Source organism: Rosa rugosa, chromosome 7 (assembly GCF_958449725.1).
Source record: "Rosa rugosa chromosome 7, drRosRugo1.1, whole genome shotgun sequence".
Classification (NCBI taxonomy): Eukaryota; Viridiplantae; Streptophyta; class Magnoliopsida; order Rosales; family Rosaceae; genus Rosa; species Rosa rugosa.
In genome coordinates this window covers 6,987,650-7,004,583 of record NC_084826.1, presented here as the reverse complement: position 1 = coordinate 7,004,583, position 16,934 = coordinate 6,987,650, and the positions used below count along the sequence as shown (strand labels likewise).

Genomic DNA, 16,934 nt, shown 5'->3' with positions numbered 1-16,934 from the left:
TGGCTGTCGAGATTTGGTCTGTTCATTGCTGGCCTCATCAGCGGAGGGGATGGGCGGTGCATCTCCGGAGGCTGCTGAATGGTGGAGGGCTCGTGGCGGCACGACGTCGCTCTGATCGGTCTGTTCCGATCTGGATAGGATCTATTGGATTTGATCTGGTGACGGGGGTGGTTGGTAGTAGCGTGCATCCACGGCGCCAGGGTGTTTCCGGCATGATGATGGTGGTAGTTTGGAGTTTCAGGCGAAGCGGCTCTGCTGGTCATTCGCCGGCGGCGGCCAGTGTTGGATTGGGCCAAGCTTGGCTGGCAGCGTGCAGTTCTCTTGCTTCTTGTATTAAGGCTTGGGCTAGGGCTCTTCTTTTGGGCCTGGCCTGGGCTGGCTTGGTTTTTTATTTTATTCTTATTATGAGTTACGTTAGTTGGCTAATGTTGTAGCGCCTTTGGCGCGTAAAATCCCTGCATCTTTTTTACAGGGCTAGTCAGGCTGAATGCCTGTGGATGCACTCTAAATGCCTTGTCTGCTTTAGGTATGCGGCGAGTCAAATAGTTGCTACTGCCTAGTGGTAGGGTGAAGCTAAGTGTCATCGGATTTTACCTCCGGCGGCAACATAATAGGAAAGCTGTGTGTATGGTAATTATGCTACGTTGTAATCGGGTTACATATCGAGTCATCTTTCCATTATGTCACCGCTATATCAAAGCAAATAGAGTAGCCAGTAGTGCACTTTTTTGCTAGTTGGTGCCTAGTTGAATACATTTACTTGGTAGAGATTCTTGTTATTATTTCAGGATGTTTTCTATATGCTTATTGTAATCAGAGGTTTAGGCTCAATGTCCCCCCCGGGGCCGCTGCCGCATATTCATCAATTTCATTAATCAAGGCTTGAGGTCTGCCGCACCAGCCCTTCATTCAAAAAAAAATGAACACTAAATAATTTCAACGTTTAACTTTCTTAGATCACATAGAAACCTGGAGAGATGACTACAAATAAGACTGACCAAATTCAATATAGATACATAATTTTATGGTAAACAAGAAATACATAACCAGATCAATGATGTTTGATTTCAGAGTACAAATGTATAAACACTAAATATTTAGCTGAGAAGTCGATTCCACTATTTTGTGACCTTGGATGGTAATAAATCACGACATTTTAAGGTCAGAAAAGTCAATATTCATAATCCGAATGAACTGTAGGGAGAGTGGGAGACTGGGATGACATAATGATTTAGGCTGTGTTTGGATAAGAGACTATATGGGGGGGGAGATGATATTTCGCTGGGATTCTAATATCCTCACCACAAATCCCTTGTTTGGCACAAAAAACTCCAGAGGGGCATGAATGACCTGGGATTTTGAGGGAGGGATAAAAAGGAGGGACCTTTATTAAGGAGAATTCCTTTTCTGAGTTCTGCCTCTTTAGGCGGAACTTTGAAATTCCAAAAACCACAACAACCCGACCGGACGACTCTGACTTCTCGCGATTTCCTCTCTTTCAATCACTGATCCCCAGGTTTGTTCTACTCTCTAGGGTTGTGTTTCTCTTTATAATCTAGGGTTCTATAGTTGAGTTTTGCGTTTTTCGATCTCCAGTATGGTTATGTCTTATTATACTTGATAGGCAGTGGTACCTTAAATTTGATTCAGTAATTAGTTCTTTTGGATTTGTGGAAAATAAGTTGGATGACTGCATTCATATGAAGATCACTGGGAGCAGGTTTATTTTTCTGATCTTATATGTTGATGACATATTGCTGGCAAGTAGTGACTTAAATCTTCTGAGAGAAACCAATAATTTTCTGTTGAAATTTTTTGATATGAAGGATATGAGAGAGGCAGCTTTTGTACTTGGTATAGAGATTAAGAGGGACAGAGAAAAGAAAATATTGGGATTATCTCAAAGAAGCTATATTGACAGGGTACATAAGAGGTTTGCAATGAAAACCTGTAAGGAAGGTCAGTCACCTATGTCAAAAGGAGATAAGCTGCATTCTGAACAATGTCCTAAGAATTCACTGGAAAAGAAAGAGATGGATAAGAGACCCTATGCAAGGTTGGTTGGGAGTCTCATGTATGCTCAAGTGTGTACTAGGCCTGATATCGCATTTTCAGTTGGTGTGTTGTCGAGATATCAGTCAAATCCAGGGAATGAACTGTCACACCCCGAATTCTGAATTTAAGTAATTCATATTCGAAGCATGAACCTCAAATACCCTGTTTATAATCTCAGAATTTTTTTCTCAAAATCAACTGCACATTACACCTCTCGATAATTACATAAACCAAATCCTCAAGCTACTTATTACAGTGCACTCTCACCACATCAAATAGTAAAACTCAAATGAGTACAATTCTCCTCACAAAACAAATGCTGTAAATCTAATACTAATACTCTAAACCGCACGATCGCTGCCCTGATTCTCCTGACCTGTAAGACTACCCGCTACACAATTTGAATAGTGTACCGGGAGTTGCAACAACACAAAACCCGGTGAGCTTTTGACAGCCCGTATGAGTAAACAAGAAAGAACTGTTGATTTATTCAATTATATTTATTATAACTCAAGTAAACAATCAACACAGTCACACGGTAACTCCAAAAATCACATAAACATAAAAGCAAGTATATTCTCGATACTCTCTTTTAAAACTCAACATTTGACTGATCACAACCAACAACTATTGCAACATTAATATGTGAAATAACATTAAAGCAAAGCATGCTTGATTCTCTTTTCACTAACACCTTCACATATTAACAATATATCACAGATAGATATTTGATCAAAATAATATAAGTACACTTTTCATTTTAGTGAATTTTCGGATTAACTGGTAACAAATCATAAATCCACGTGTTAGGGTCCATAATACCAAAACACGGGAAAGCCAGGTTGACTGGTAACAATTCATAAATCCACGTGCTAGGGTCCATAATACCAAAGCACGGGAATCCACATGCTAGGGTCCATAATACCAAAGCATGGGTAAGCCGCAGCATACCGAGGACACCTCCAAAGTATGTATACCCAAGGTAGACACCTCTTTCCTATGAGTATAATAGTGCACTATCTGTAGGGACTAGGGCCCAAGGCTAACTTCCACATAACACCAAAACACATTTACCAGTAATTCACTTAAGCACGGGGTAGTAGATAACACCCGGTTTCACAATTGTACTTCTCAGACATAATCAAAATCACAAAATACAATCTTTATGATTTATAGATCGTATATATGTATATGTACACCCACATAAAGAGACATATTATTTCAAGACAAATCTTTATTTCTTAAAATAATTTCCACATATTCACAATTGGGCATAGAAAATAGCTTTCACACCACATGATCAACATTTCATTATTCAACAATTAAATGTGAGTTTAATAGCTTGAATACTATCCAATTCATTATCAATCATTTCATCACACCAATCACACGTCAACCAATATATATATTTCACATAAATATATATATACGTAATCATCCGCTCAGGGATGACCACTAATACCAACTATAGTTCAAGCATAAAAACCGTGAAATTCATTTGTATAATAAAATCATTTTACTTACCTATGGACCGTAGTTGATCAAGTCCATATGATTTAAAACAAATATTTATTCCATAAATATTTTCACACAATTATGACAAAAATAAAGTAATTAAATTTATTCAGTTCGTAATATGAACCACGTGAGGTTTACTCACCTCTAATCCAGCTGCGTCTTCTTAACAGCTAAAACAACAATTTTCCCGAATTGTCCGCCAAATCAATCCGTCGATAACCTAATCCAATAATGATCTTAACTTAGCCAACAACTCATAAATGTAATTAAACGACGATCCAACGGTCAGATTCAAATTAAACGATGATCCAACGGTCGGATTTGAATTTAATGATGATCCAACGGTCGGATCCTCACTGATCGCCTTTAGGATCATCCTCCAAAATTATCACGAAGATCCAACGGTCAGATCTTCCTGAATCGCCCTTACTAACATCTCCACAAAATTATATGAAAATCCGACGGTCGGATTCTCACGAATCGCCTTCCGAATCACTATTTCTCAATTATACGAAGATCCCACGGTCGGATCTTCGCCCCTGACCTCACCAAGTCACCGGGACAGTCATACGATCAACATATTAAAATTTGAAGTAAAACCGATGGTCTGATCTTCGCAGATCATAAACCGAAGATAAAACGTAAAAACCGTAAATAGTAACGTAAAAACGTAAATCCACTATTTATCAACTTTTTCTAACATGACCATGTTATATATCAAAACGCTCGTATGGATGCATAGATCATCGCCTAGATAATGAAAACTCGAAATATGGTCTGACGCGCCGCCACAAGCGTGGTCAGTGGGCGGTCAACGCGGCGGTCAACTCTGGGTCAACCACCTCCGATGGCAGAGCGACCGACTACAAACTTGTTCAAAATGAAAGGGTGATCGACTTCCATACCTGGAGCTAAGCCTGGTTCGGCCTAGATCGTCCTAGATCAAGCGTTGAAGTTGGATTAATCCGGAGCGTCTGATCTGATTCCAGATTGAATCAGAGCCGTCGAAAAAAGTCAAACCTTGATCAAGCGCTCTACACCCAAAATCGTCATGCAAGGCCTATATGGGGATGATCAGGGGGAGGAGGAGATCACGAAAATGGGAACGATCGGCCCACGCAACGCCGGAAAAATGGAATTCCGGTCGGGTCGGATTCCTCTTGGCTGGCTTCTTCGATCCAATTTTCGGGGAAGCGGCGGAGCAAAGCGACACCAGAGGGAGGCTCGTCGTGGGCCGGCGATCCCAGGGGAGCCCGGGTCCGGGGACGGAGGAGGCCGGAGGCGCCGTTTTCGGCCGGGTCGGGTCGACTAAGACCCGTCGGGTCTGAGGGTCGAAGGAAGAGAGAGAACGGAGAGAGCTGGGGGACTGTTCAGCAAAAATGAGATTTTTTCGTCCTTAATGAAAAATTCTGATTTTTCTGCTATTTATAGAAAAATCTCAATTTTCAAATATTCATATCTTATTCATACGAACTCCGAATATTGCGTTCCACATATGTACGAGATCGTATCGACGAGCTCTACAACTTTCATGAAGGAAGTTTTCCCAAATTCCATACGTATAAAAAGTCAATTTCCACGAGCCCCTAAATAACGTTCGTTTTCGAAAATAAAATCGTTCGAACTAATTCCACAACCTTTCCAAGCTTCGTACTCGCTCCTACTATCGTGAAATCATTTCTAAAAATCCATGCAATTTAATTTGGATTTTCGGGGTATTACATGAACATTGGGTTGCAGGTAAAAAGATGCTCAGGTATTTGCAAAAGACTAAAAATTACATGCTGGTATATAGAAAGGTTGAAGATCAGGAACTGGAAGTAATAGGTTTCACATATTCTGATTATAAAGGTTTCATTGATGATCTAAAATCTACTTCAGGATACATTTATATGTTGGAAGGTGGTGCAATCTCATGGAGAAGTGTAAAGCAATCTCTGACAGCTACTTCAACTATGCAGGCTGAATATGTAGCCATTCACGATGCCACTGGACAAGCCTTATGGCTTAGAAATTTCTTGATGGATCAAGGTAGTGGATTCAGTTGAGAGACCTTTGAAAATTTACTGTGATAATACAGCTGCAGTGTTCTTTGCTAAGAACAACAGAAGGTTAACAGCTTCAAGAAATATAGATGTGAAGTATTATGCATTTAGAGAAAACGTGAGAAACCATGAGATAGAAATAATTAAGATCGGCACTCTTGCTCAACTTGCAGACCCACTCACAAAGGCCATTGCAGTAGCATCTTTTCATGTACATGTCAAAAACATGGGAATTTTGGAGAGCCTTGATTCAGTAGTTCAGTGGGAGCCGAAAACTTTGATTTTATAAGCATGTTTCAATTAAATTGAGAATTGTTTGATACAGTAATAATTATTTCTAGACGTTTATTTTTCTTGAGTTCTTTTATCACGCCTTCTACATACATTATTGACTTGTAAATTTTCAAGATTTAGACTATTGGTGTGCAGCTTAATGCGTGATAATACAGGACATGAACTTGAAGGTTTGTATCAGTAAGAAAATTTTAAATGATTATGTTTTGAATCCTGCATAAGGACCTTATGTGTGCTAATATATATGTTTTCATTTGTTTAAGCACAATTTCATGTACACAAATCTAACTCCTGTGGTCTGTGATTGCTTCAACACGATGTTAAGGTGCTGGTACTTAGTTAAGTATCTGTTTTCTCATTATCTGTTAAAGTCATTGCAGATTGACTGAGTTCAGGAACAAGTTGAAATTCATGGCTAGTCCAGCGGGCACTACATGGTTGTTATATCTGGTTTAAGTGGCATTCTTGCTGTGTTAAACATTGATAGTCCAAGTGGGAGACTTGTAAGATTATTTGGACTTACCAATGTCAACTTAAGGAACAGGCAACTTGCTACTCTTGATATAGAATAAGCAATCGGACTTGTCAATGATGTTTCAATTAGGATTCCTAGTTCATTGAGAGGACTTACATGATTGGCCATCCCTCACTCCATTAGGTTATGTACATGAATCAGGAATGTTGTTCGTCTTGCTAATAGGTACAGGAAATCTTTATGGGAAGGTACTTAGACTAATTGGCCTATATAAGGAACCATGCCACTTGGTCCCTGCTCTAGCTATCATTACCTGATTTCCTGTGGGGGTGTAAAATTTTGGCTTTGGGCTCCCACCCATTAAACCAAGCCCACTGATCAAAGCCCGAAAGTGATTAACAACTTGCTAAAGTGAAAGACAGTAAAAGATGATCGGGTAGTGGAGAACGTGAAAACACTACTTCTCCCACGACAACATGGAGTAAGGGCCAAGAACCATGAAGTTAGGATCAAGGAATCAATGACTATAAATCCTCAAACTTATGGAGGATTAGTGGTGAAGGATGGGTAACAACAATAACAAGTATCAATCCAATTTCTTTAATTTTATATTCTTCTCGAATTGATATTTACTTGGGCGTCGGAGTATTTTTCTGTTTTGCAGGTCTCTTCTCCCCATAATCGATTGCAAGATGTATTTTTCTTTAATTTTTTTTTTTATTTATCTTTTTTTAACTTCACCGACACTTTGTGAAAAAATTTAAAACTCCACCGACACTTTTATCACATGTACACCATCGACAAGATTTATGAAAAGAGTGAAAATCTGAAAACTCCACCAACAGTTTTATCACATGTACACCACCAACAATTTTTTTGAAATGAGTGAGTGATAACCCACCGACACTTTTATCTGTATGAAAATTTTCAATAAATAGACATGATGTTTTCACTACATACACACACCATCCGAGCTTAACAAACCTTCACCATTTTCATATCTCTAGCATTACATATTTCCTCAATTTCCCTCGTATCAATGAATAGGTTGTGGGATCAAATTCGACGGTCTCAGGATGAAGATGATGAAGAGATGATGGTCACCAATGCCATTGTCATCGCTGCAGTCGCAGAAGAATCTGGAAACCAACACCGAGGGCGCGGTTCTCATCCGGGTCGTGCACCAAATGAGGAAAGACTTAGAGAAGAAAGGGGCAAAAATATGTTGGCCGACTACTTTGTCGACCGGCTAGTGTTCAAAGATTGGGAGTTCCGAACACGTTACAGGATGAGTCTCAATCTCTTCAAGCATATATTTACTGACCTTTGCCAGTATGATAGTTACTTTGTTCAAAAGTCAGATGCTACCAGCAAAGTCGGACTGCTTCCGGAGCAGAAGATGACAGCTGCCTTGCGAATGCTTGCTTACGGTGCGGGGGCAGATCAATGTGCTGAGTATTGTCGGATGGCGAAATCCACCTCCGTCGCAGCCTTTCAACAATTTACACGAGGAATTGTTGATCTTTACTTAGCAGAATACCTCCGCGCTCCTACTGCTGTCGACCTCAGACGACTTCTTGCCAAAGCTGAGAGGAGAGGTTTTCCAGGAATGATTGGGAGCATCGACTGTATGCATTGGCAATGGAAGAATTGCCCGACAGGTTGGGCTGGAGAATATAGTGGTAGGAAACAGATCCAGACTATCATCCTGGAAGCAGTCGCATCTTACGATACCTGGATTTGGCACGCATTCTTTGGAATGCCCGGGGCATGCAACGATCTCAACGTCTTGGCAAAGTCTCCGTTGTTTGATGAGCTTACCGCCGGTAGAGCACCTCAGATCCAATTCCAAGTTAATAACATATTTCACAGTTTAGGGTACTATCTCGCTGACGGTATTTATCCTCGATGAGCGACTTTCTTGAAAACAGTTAGAAATCCTACACGCCCCAAGGAAATCGAGTTTGCAAAGGCTCAAGAGGGGTATAGGAAGGATGTAGAAAGATGTTTTGGTATATTATAGTCACGCTTTGGTATTGTTAGAGGAGCTACTCGTGGGTGGCATAAAGAAGACCTCCGATACATCATGTTGACTTGTATTATATTACACAACATGATTGTCGAGGATGAACGACCTGAAGACAGCGATGATGAGTTGGAGTCCGATGATGAAGAAGATAACAATATGAGGCCCAGGATTGCTGAGGTATGGGAGGGACCAACCGATAGAGACTTTGATCCTGTTGGTAGAGATGGTCATAATATCAACGGATTCATGGACCGCTACCAAGAAATTAGATCTGAGCACAATCACTCCAACCTTCAGGAAGACCTCATTCAGCACTTTTGGGAATTTCAAGGCAACAGGCGTATCTAGATTTGCTATTTGTGTGTGTTTTCATTTAGTTTTTATGTTTTTAATTATGTTTGTGTGGTTTTCATTTAGTTTTTATGTTTTTAATTATGTTTGTGTGGTTTTCATTTAGCTTTTATGTTTTTAATTATGTATGTGTGCTTTTCATTTGTAAGGGTATTATTCAAATAAATTTTCATTTCATCAATCTAATATTACATAAGTGAAAAACCAAGCATTGGAATCATAACAATACAATTATTTAAAATATATAACTCCCTAATTTTCCTAATTCTCATCTTCATTAGGAATCCAATTTGTGTTTGAGGGGTCATCCATATGGTTGGGGTTGGTGGATTCACCCCAAGAGAAAGGTGGGGAAGAGACTCAACTGGTGAATGGTGGTTGTGGATAGCCACCGGTGAATGGTAGTTGTGGGAAACCACCGGTGAATGTTGGTTGTGGAAAACCACCGGGGAAATGAGATTGTGGATAATACCCACCGGGGAATGGTGGTTGTGGATAATACCCACCGGGGAATGGTGGTTGTGGATAGCCACCGGGGAAAGGAGGTGGTGAATAATATCCACCGGTGAATGGTGGTTGTGGGATGTTAGATCCATGGGTTGCATCTTCATCTTCTTTCTCCGCAATTTTTTTTTGTTTTCTTTGCCAGTATTTCTTTTTAGTTGGCGTCATCTTACTTGTGTCAATCTCCATAATACGTTCTTCCCTCTCTTGAATTTTGAATTCCCTCTCTTGAATATCCATTTGCAAGCGTATATAATCTCGTTGTTGTTGGTTATGGAGATGTCGAGCATATTCCTCATCACATTTCTCCTTGGCAGATAGCATTGATGTTTGGTTGGTTGTTATAGTCTCCACAGCGGCTGTCAGAGGACTGGAATCATTAGATGCTTTCTTTCCTTTCCGAATAGCTTCTTTGGCAGCCTTCTTTCCTTGAGGCCTCACCGAAGGATTGGGAGTTGCATCGGCATTTACCTCATCTGCATCTTTGTCCAACTCGACATGAGAATCAGGAACGGATTGTTGTGTGTGCATCCGTTCAGTTCCTCCCCTGGAGGTTCCTCCAGCCGAAGAGGAATGGCTTGGAATGTCACCAAATTGTTGAAACCCCTTAACAATCTCGTAACATTCTAAACTAATGAAATCACCTTTTTTTTGTTTTCCTTTCGATTTGGTCATCGCAACTCTCCACAAATCTTGTGCTTGACGTCGCTATGTTAATTTAAACAAAAAAATATAAATCTATTAGTACAAATATAAACGAGGTACAATGTATCAACTAATTAAATCCACCTTCCGCCCCCGTGGCATTACTAAAAAGAAACTAATTAAATCCACCTACATCACCTACTAACTTTAAGTATAAGGTGAGTATAATGTATAATTAAAATAAATTGAAGTCTAAAGTATGATTATGAAGTACTAATTTGAAGCATAATTACCAACTAAATTTTAATATATCAACTAATAATTTAAAGTATAATTATCAACAAAATATTTCAACTAATAATTTAAAGTAAGATGTATCAACTAATTAAATTTTAATATACACTAAAAGAATCATAAAAATTAATATTTGTGTTACACGACAAATTCATACCTCATCAATCATATTCGCACCACTCTTGTACCAACTTTTCGCTTGCCTTAACGCACAATATTGCCAAGCAAAAAGTTCGACTTTCAAGGTTTTCCACCTCCCTTGAAAAGCTTGCAATGATCGGACATATCCATCCCAATTTTCGGCATAGTGTTGGCGTACCTCTATCCATAGATCATCTTTTCTGCGTTCCGTACCCTTTGCCGGATCTTGGCTAACAGCCCTCCAAGACTTGCACAATTGAATGTCTTCATTAGTCTGCCAACGTGTCCCGTCAATGCTTGGATCTCCTATGGGTTCGACAATCGTATTGCCTCGTACGCTCATATTGAAATCAAAAAATTTCGGAAGATGAAAGCTATGAGGAGAAGGAACAAAAAAATTTGAGGAAGAAAGATGATTTTTTTGGTGTGAGAAGTAAAATAGGAGGTGAGGTATTTATGGGAAATTTTGATTATATTTTTTTTGTTACCATTGTAATCTAACGGTTACTAATTAAGTTTTTTTTTTTTTTTTTTACCTCTGCAAACCAGGAATTATAAGTCCATAATTATCCACCGTCCGATCCCTTCAATTATCATAAGCAACGGTCCAGATATGTGGACCGTTGCATTCAAATTCCCAATTACAGCCAACGGCTACCTGTCACGTCTCCAGCCGCACGCTACTACACGCCAAAAAGTTGGCTCGCACGCTCCTGCACGCTTGTCGGCGCTACGTGACAAGCGACTGGGAGCCACTCCAGCTTGTCGGCGTGTCTCCCCTCTCCTCTTCTTTTTGGGCCAGCGTGGCATCCTGGGTCACGGCCTCAGTCACCATGGTGCCCGAGATGGTGCCCTGGGCCTCCCACTGTGGTCTTGCCCCAACTCCGGTGGAAGCATAAATAGTGAAAAAATCTTGCCCCAAGCCTGCTTTTGACGTGGTGCCCGGGCATAACAGATGTTTGGACCCAAAATGAGCATTTTGGTCTGACAAGGCGTGTCTTGGAGAAATTGAGCCAAAGTCAGTGGCTCAAGATATATATTGTCGACAAGTTCGAAATATATATTTAGAGGCTAAATAAAGCCTACTATGGAAGCATGAAAAGTCAACTATAGCACATTTTCCTACTTCGGTTAGGAGAAACCGAGCTAAACAAGGAAGGAGGGGTGGCAGACTGACCAAATGAACTCGAAATGAGCTGAAACTCTGCAGATCCATTCTAGACAGCCCAAGAATCATTTCTTATGAAGAGTGCCAGAGCTAGCTTTGAGTGGAAGGCCTTCAAATAATCAGTCCAATTTTCTGCAGAAGCAAAACTGGAAAACTGGACCTGTAAGAGGTCCAGCAGCATTTCCGGCCCAACCACATGGAAATAAATTCTGAAATTTTACCACAATAATCTACATTCATGGTGGATCATTTCATATGAAGAAATCGAAGGTTGAATCTGAGTTCTTAGTGGAGATAAAAATTGAAGGATAAGGGAGCAGAAAATGACTTAAACCTAACAAATTCCATTAAGTGTTTAAGTATTCAAACCTAACATTCCATTAATGTTTAGTGCTAAAACCTAACCCATTATGAGTTGTTTAAGGCCAAATAGTGTTGCTTGGAAGCCTATATATAGAGGCTACAACAAGTATCATCTGACCAATTCAAACACATTCACAACACAACAACAACATCTCTAAGATGATCTAAGTTCTCTCTAGAGCAAACCTCTCTAAGAGCAACTCCTCTCTTTCTCCTTCTCTTATCGGTGATCACACTCTAAGTCCTAGTCTCATTTGGAGCCGACTATTAGTGCCACCAAACCCTCTGTCAACGTACTTCGGTCCTAGTCTCCTTGGGAGCCGATTGTAGTACCACGACCAAAAAACACCACAAAAGACCAATTCACACAATTCAAAACATCTCTAAGATGATCTAAGTTCTCTCTAGAGCAAACCTCTCTAAGAGCAACTCCTCTCCTTCTCTTTCTCTTATCGGTGATCACACTCCTAGTCCTAGTCTTCTCGGAAGCCGACTTTCAGTGCCACCAAACCCTCTGTCAACGTGCTTCGGTCCTAGTCTCCTCGGGAGCCGACGGTAGTGCCGCGACCACAACTGTTACAGAACCAGCCAAGCAAGGGTAACGCCCTAGCAACCCAGCCAAGCTAAAATCACGCTTTAGCAAGATCTCAACACTTCTCGGTGATGTCGCTCTGCTCAATCTACAATATTGAGTATCGATTGTGTGAACAAGAAGAAACTACAGCAAAGTCCTCACCACGAGGCATAAAGAATCCCGCGACGAGGTTGGTGCTCTCCTCGTCTACAATCGCTTGATAGAAGTCAGGTCAAGGGACACCCCCGACGACCGCACCCGAACGGTGCTGGCACGCCCGCGCAGAAAAGAGACTGTTGACCAGCTGCAGCGAAATTGGAGCCAAACAACAGAGCCCGGTGAACTTGCTCTTAGAGCAACTCCAACAACTTCCCTATAATTTTTATATCATAGGGAAGCAAAAGTCAAAGTTTTAGTCTCTTTTTCTTCTCTAACTCCAACAGCTTCCCTATTTTTACAGCAATCTCGATAATTCTTCCTTAAAATTTTAGAGAATGCTGTAAATTTAAGGAATTTGGTTTTCTCTTTACTCATTATCCCTAAAATGGAGATAGTTATAATGAATATGTTGGAGCAAAAGATGTTCATTTTTCCCTAAAATAGAGAAAAATTAAAATTTGGGGAAATTGTTGGAGTTGCTCTTAGCTTTCGTCGTTCCACATGAAACAGGGTGCTTTAATTGTGTGCTTATAAATTTTGAGTAATATTAGACGTATAATCAAATCATTGATCTCATCTCTTATGGTAATACGATTGACATGGAACTAATGCGAATAGATATTTTATAACAGATGTTATGATCAATATTTTGGTGCAAATGTTTTTGATAATGCAGGTTTCTACTTAAGACCAACATCTCTTTTTAGGCAAACTCAAAAGACTATTTGACGAAGTGGTGTTAACTCAGTGGTTAGAGCGCCCACTACCTAGGACCCAAGTCCTGGGTTCGAGTCACCATGGGAGTAGGAGTGAAATCATTTGATCCTCTTTTATAAAAGAAGAAAAATAAAACCTCAAAAGACTAAAAAATGGACTTGAATGTGACCATCTTTAACCAGGTTTACTAGGCCATTACCTCTTTAAAGAGCACAGTTGTTGGACATAAGAATAGAATTCTGGTGACATAATTGGAAGCCAGAATTCCTGGAATGAATTCTCTCTATTATGTGAGTACATGGCATGGAGCTATTTTTTCAGGGTTATGGAATTCAGATCACTTCAAGGGCCTGTGCCAGAGAAGCTTTTCAGTACTGTCAAACACAACACATTGGTTCTAAAAGAACGAAACACATTCATCCATCATAATGTGCAATAGACAATATTGTCAACAAGAGTTCCAGTTCGAAACCCAACTTCACAACTTGATATATGTGAAATTGTTAGATACTGTAGTCAAATAAGAACACTTGAAGGTTCGATTGCAATGGTCATTGGTAAATACCCAAAAAACCACACAAATGAGGAAGACTTGTCAAAAACAGACAAAACCATAAATGGAAATATATATATTTAAAGAAATCTCGAAACTGTGCCTGCATTGCAAACCAAAGTTGCTAGCATTGCCATCAAAGTAAACGGACAAACTAAGTAACTAATCTCATTCCAGAGGTGTTTATAAGAATACTTCAACTGGATGAATAGCAGTAGGAAAAATGCATCATCCATGACTCGAACTCTCATCCAGACTAGAACTAACAGAACTACACAGATAAGTACCACAACAAAATAGTCTAACATGACAAATGTCTTAGATTTTTATAGCAGAGAACTAAATTTACTGGGAGACAACAAGCCACTTTTGAAAGACACTGAATTCTGTGCAACTCGGAGATCATAGCTTCCTCCTGAATTAAATAAAATGAAAACCACATTAGTAAAAGTTCTACTACGAAAAGGTATTATAATATGACAATAATACTAGATTACCAGATCAAACACTTCATAACCTTCAAAAAACACACATAAAAATACAATATACAAACATTCTGAATTCTTCGCGTACCAAAACAACCGTAATGTATCTGGTTTACAAGTGAAATATAAATAATCTGTATCACAAGAAGACTAAGTTATTTCAGCTCATACCCAGGAATTGCCATTGATTTTGTAATACAAGTTACTGTAGCTTTGGCTTTGAGTAAAACCACAACAATCTAGACTATCACTGGTAATCTGGATACTTTCCAGGAATTGCCTTTCATTGTACAAGTTACTATCACTATGGCATCGGAGTAAAATGACAAAAATCTAGAGTACCCGTGATAATCTAATTTCAATGAAAACAGCCTACTTGTTTCAGCATCTAAGGGAAACAATACACACACTGACTCATTCATCTCAAAAAAGAAGCTAAGATAAACACACTCCAGACATTTATTCATATTTCTAAGACAATGGTTCTCGCACTAAAATTAATATATTGCCGGTATATGAATATAAGAGTTGCTCTATGATTATTTTTTCAGGTATACTATATATAAGTACACAGTTGAGAAAACAGTATTAACATATTATGATTGAAATGCAACAACAACATACAGATACAAGTTGTTCATCATTTGATAATTATAATGCAAAGTATAGGTTAAACAATCTCTTTCAATATTGTCTAAGCCAAAAACAGAACAATCAAAACCATTACCTATCAGGGTTGATGCTCCTATTCATTATGGGGAAAAGAACGGATCATGCAGGCACTGTCGAGCAGAAATCCTGTTGGCTGGATTGATGCTGAGCATCCGCTGTCAAATAATGAAACATTAGACCATAAAGTTCACATAGATCCAATATGAAAAAGCTAGGGTTGAGTATAATCACCAAGAGGAGTGGCAAGACTTCTGGTGGGAAGAGATCCATCAAATTCAGTTCGGGGACTCGTGGATGCCAATCAGGTAACAGAGCTGGCCACTCTTCCTTGGGAATTCCTAGATGACTATTAACAGATAACATTAGGCAAATAACAGGACTAGACCCTATCAGTTAACAGAGTAGGAGTACAAAACAGAAGAGATAAGGCAGAGATCACTTCGAGTACATTAACCTTCTTATAGACTAGATACTCATTCAGGTTACCACAACTTACCGGTAGATGATGTAGAGTTGGTGGAGCTCCGAATTTCCCATAAACATGGCACGGCCAAGTACCATTTCAGCTGCACAATTGACTTTGGGATTAGGTTTTAACATGTTATCAAAAAGCTTGACTTTGGGATTAGGTTTTAGCATGTTATCAAAAAGCTTGAACTAAATTAGAAATTAGGTTTACCTAGAATGCACCCGAGTGCCCAGATATCCATCCCTGGCCCATCGAATGTAGAACTCATCAACGTCTCAGGTGCCCTGTACCATGTGCTGGTGCGTCGCGAGTAACCGTCTTCCGGGAGGGGGGCTGGTGGAACGGCGGTACGTCTGGCCCGCTCAAAGCCTCCGATCTTCACCTGAGCCGTGGCCCGATTCACAAACACGTGCATAGGCTTCAAATCGCGGTGGACTACTCCATGCCTATGGAGATGATCCACCCCCAGCAGCAAAGCACGCATGATGAAGCGAATACGCGGCATGTTAACGTGGTGACCACCAGGTTCGTAGATCAAACTGCACAGATCCACGTCGAAGAAATCGACAACCCAATAGAAATCAGGACCTACATCGCCGCTCGCGACCAAGGATATCACGTTGTTGTGCTCCGGCAAGCTTCTGAGAACAGTGGCACCACGGGAGGCCTCAGCATGGGTCAAATGTGCTTCTTCTGCTTCTTCAGCTTCTTCTGCTTCTTCCGCTTCTTGCCTCAATATCGACCTCACGACTCTCCTGACGAATACAACGTCTCCAGTCTCACCATCGAGAGCCTCAAACCCCTTCTTATAGACTCGATTGAATATGAATCGATCGAGCTCCATAAACGCAGAGAATCGAAGATTGAAGGGATTATGATAGAAATGAGATATTAGGTTTTGGGGGCAAGAGAGGGTTTTGGGTGTAGGAGAGGGTCATTAAATACTAGGTTTTGGGCGATAGAGGGGGGGGGTCGGTGATAGCCCCAATCAGCGTTTCAACTGGGGTAGGTAGTTTCTAAAAATGTAAAAATAACAATTTTTTTTTTCTAACTTTCTTTCACATCATTTTAGCCCTTACATAAGAAATATGAATCTTAAACCCTTTTACACTCATGCCACGTCGAGTTATTGCAAAAGTAAAAACGGTAAAATCCGATCTAATTTATTATAATTGATTAGTTAAAATGTCGGTTAACCGTATTCTGAAAATTCGAGCCTGGCTCGTGCAAAATTTGGAAGGTCCGAGCTGAATCGAAATTTTTCGGGCCGAGCTCAAACTGTGTGTTTAAAGTTCTGGGACCGAGTTAGGACCGGCCCCTTTTTTTGGGCCGGGTTTTCGGGAGCAAAGACTCTCCCAAAAAATAAATAAATAATTGAAGTTGTTTGGCTCCAGTTTTGTTGCAGCTGGTCAACAGTCTCTTT

The 16,934-nt window shown here is 40.1% G+C and overlaps 2 protein-coding genes across 2 annotated transcripts; one reads left to right on the top strand and one right to left on the bottom strand.

The window, feature by feature from the left end:
• Positions 1-7,426: 7,426 nt before the first annotated feature.
• LOC133722743 (uncharacterized) lies at positions 7,427-8,764 on the top strand. Its single transcript, XM_062149615.1, has 2 exons — positions 7,427-8,239; positions 8,411-8,764. The coding sequence occupies exons 1-2, from the start codon at positions 7,427-7,429 to the stop codon at positions 8,762-8,764; spliced, it is 1,167 nt and encodes a 388-aa protein (XP_062005599.1).
• Positions 8,765-13,932: 5,168 nt separating this feature from the next.
• LOC133721079 (cyclin-dependent kinase B1-1-like) lies at positions 13,933-16,463 on the bottom strand. The gene is made up of 5 exons (XM_062147595.1): positions 15,722-16,463; positions 15,539-15,608; positions 15,274-15,388; positions 15,098-15,197; positions 13,933-14,300 (listed from the first exon to the last, which is right to left on the bottom strand). The coding sequence occupies exons 1-4, from the start codon at positions 16,353-16,355 to the stop codon at positions 15,123-15,125; spliced, it is 894 nt and encodes a 297-aa protein (XP_062003579.1). The 5' UTR covers positions 16,356-16,463; the 3' UTR covers positions 13,933-14,300; positions 15,098-15,122.
• Between the last annotated feature and the right edge of the window lie 471 nt (positions 16,464-16,934).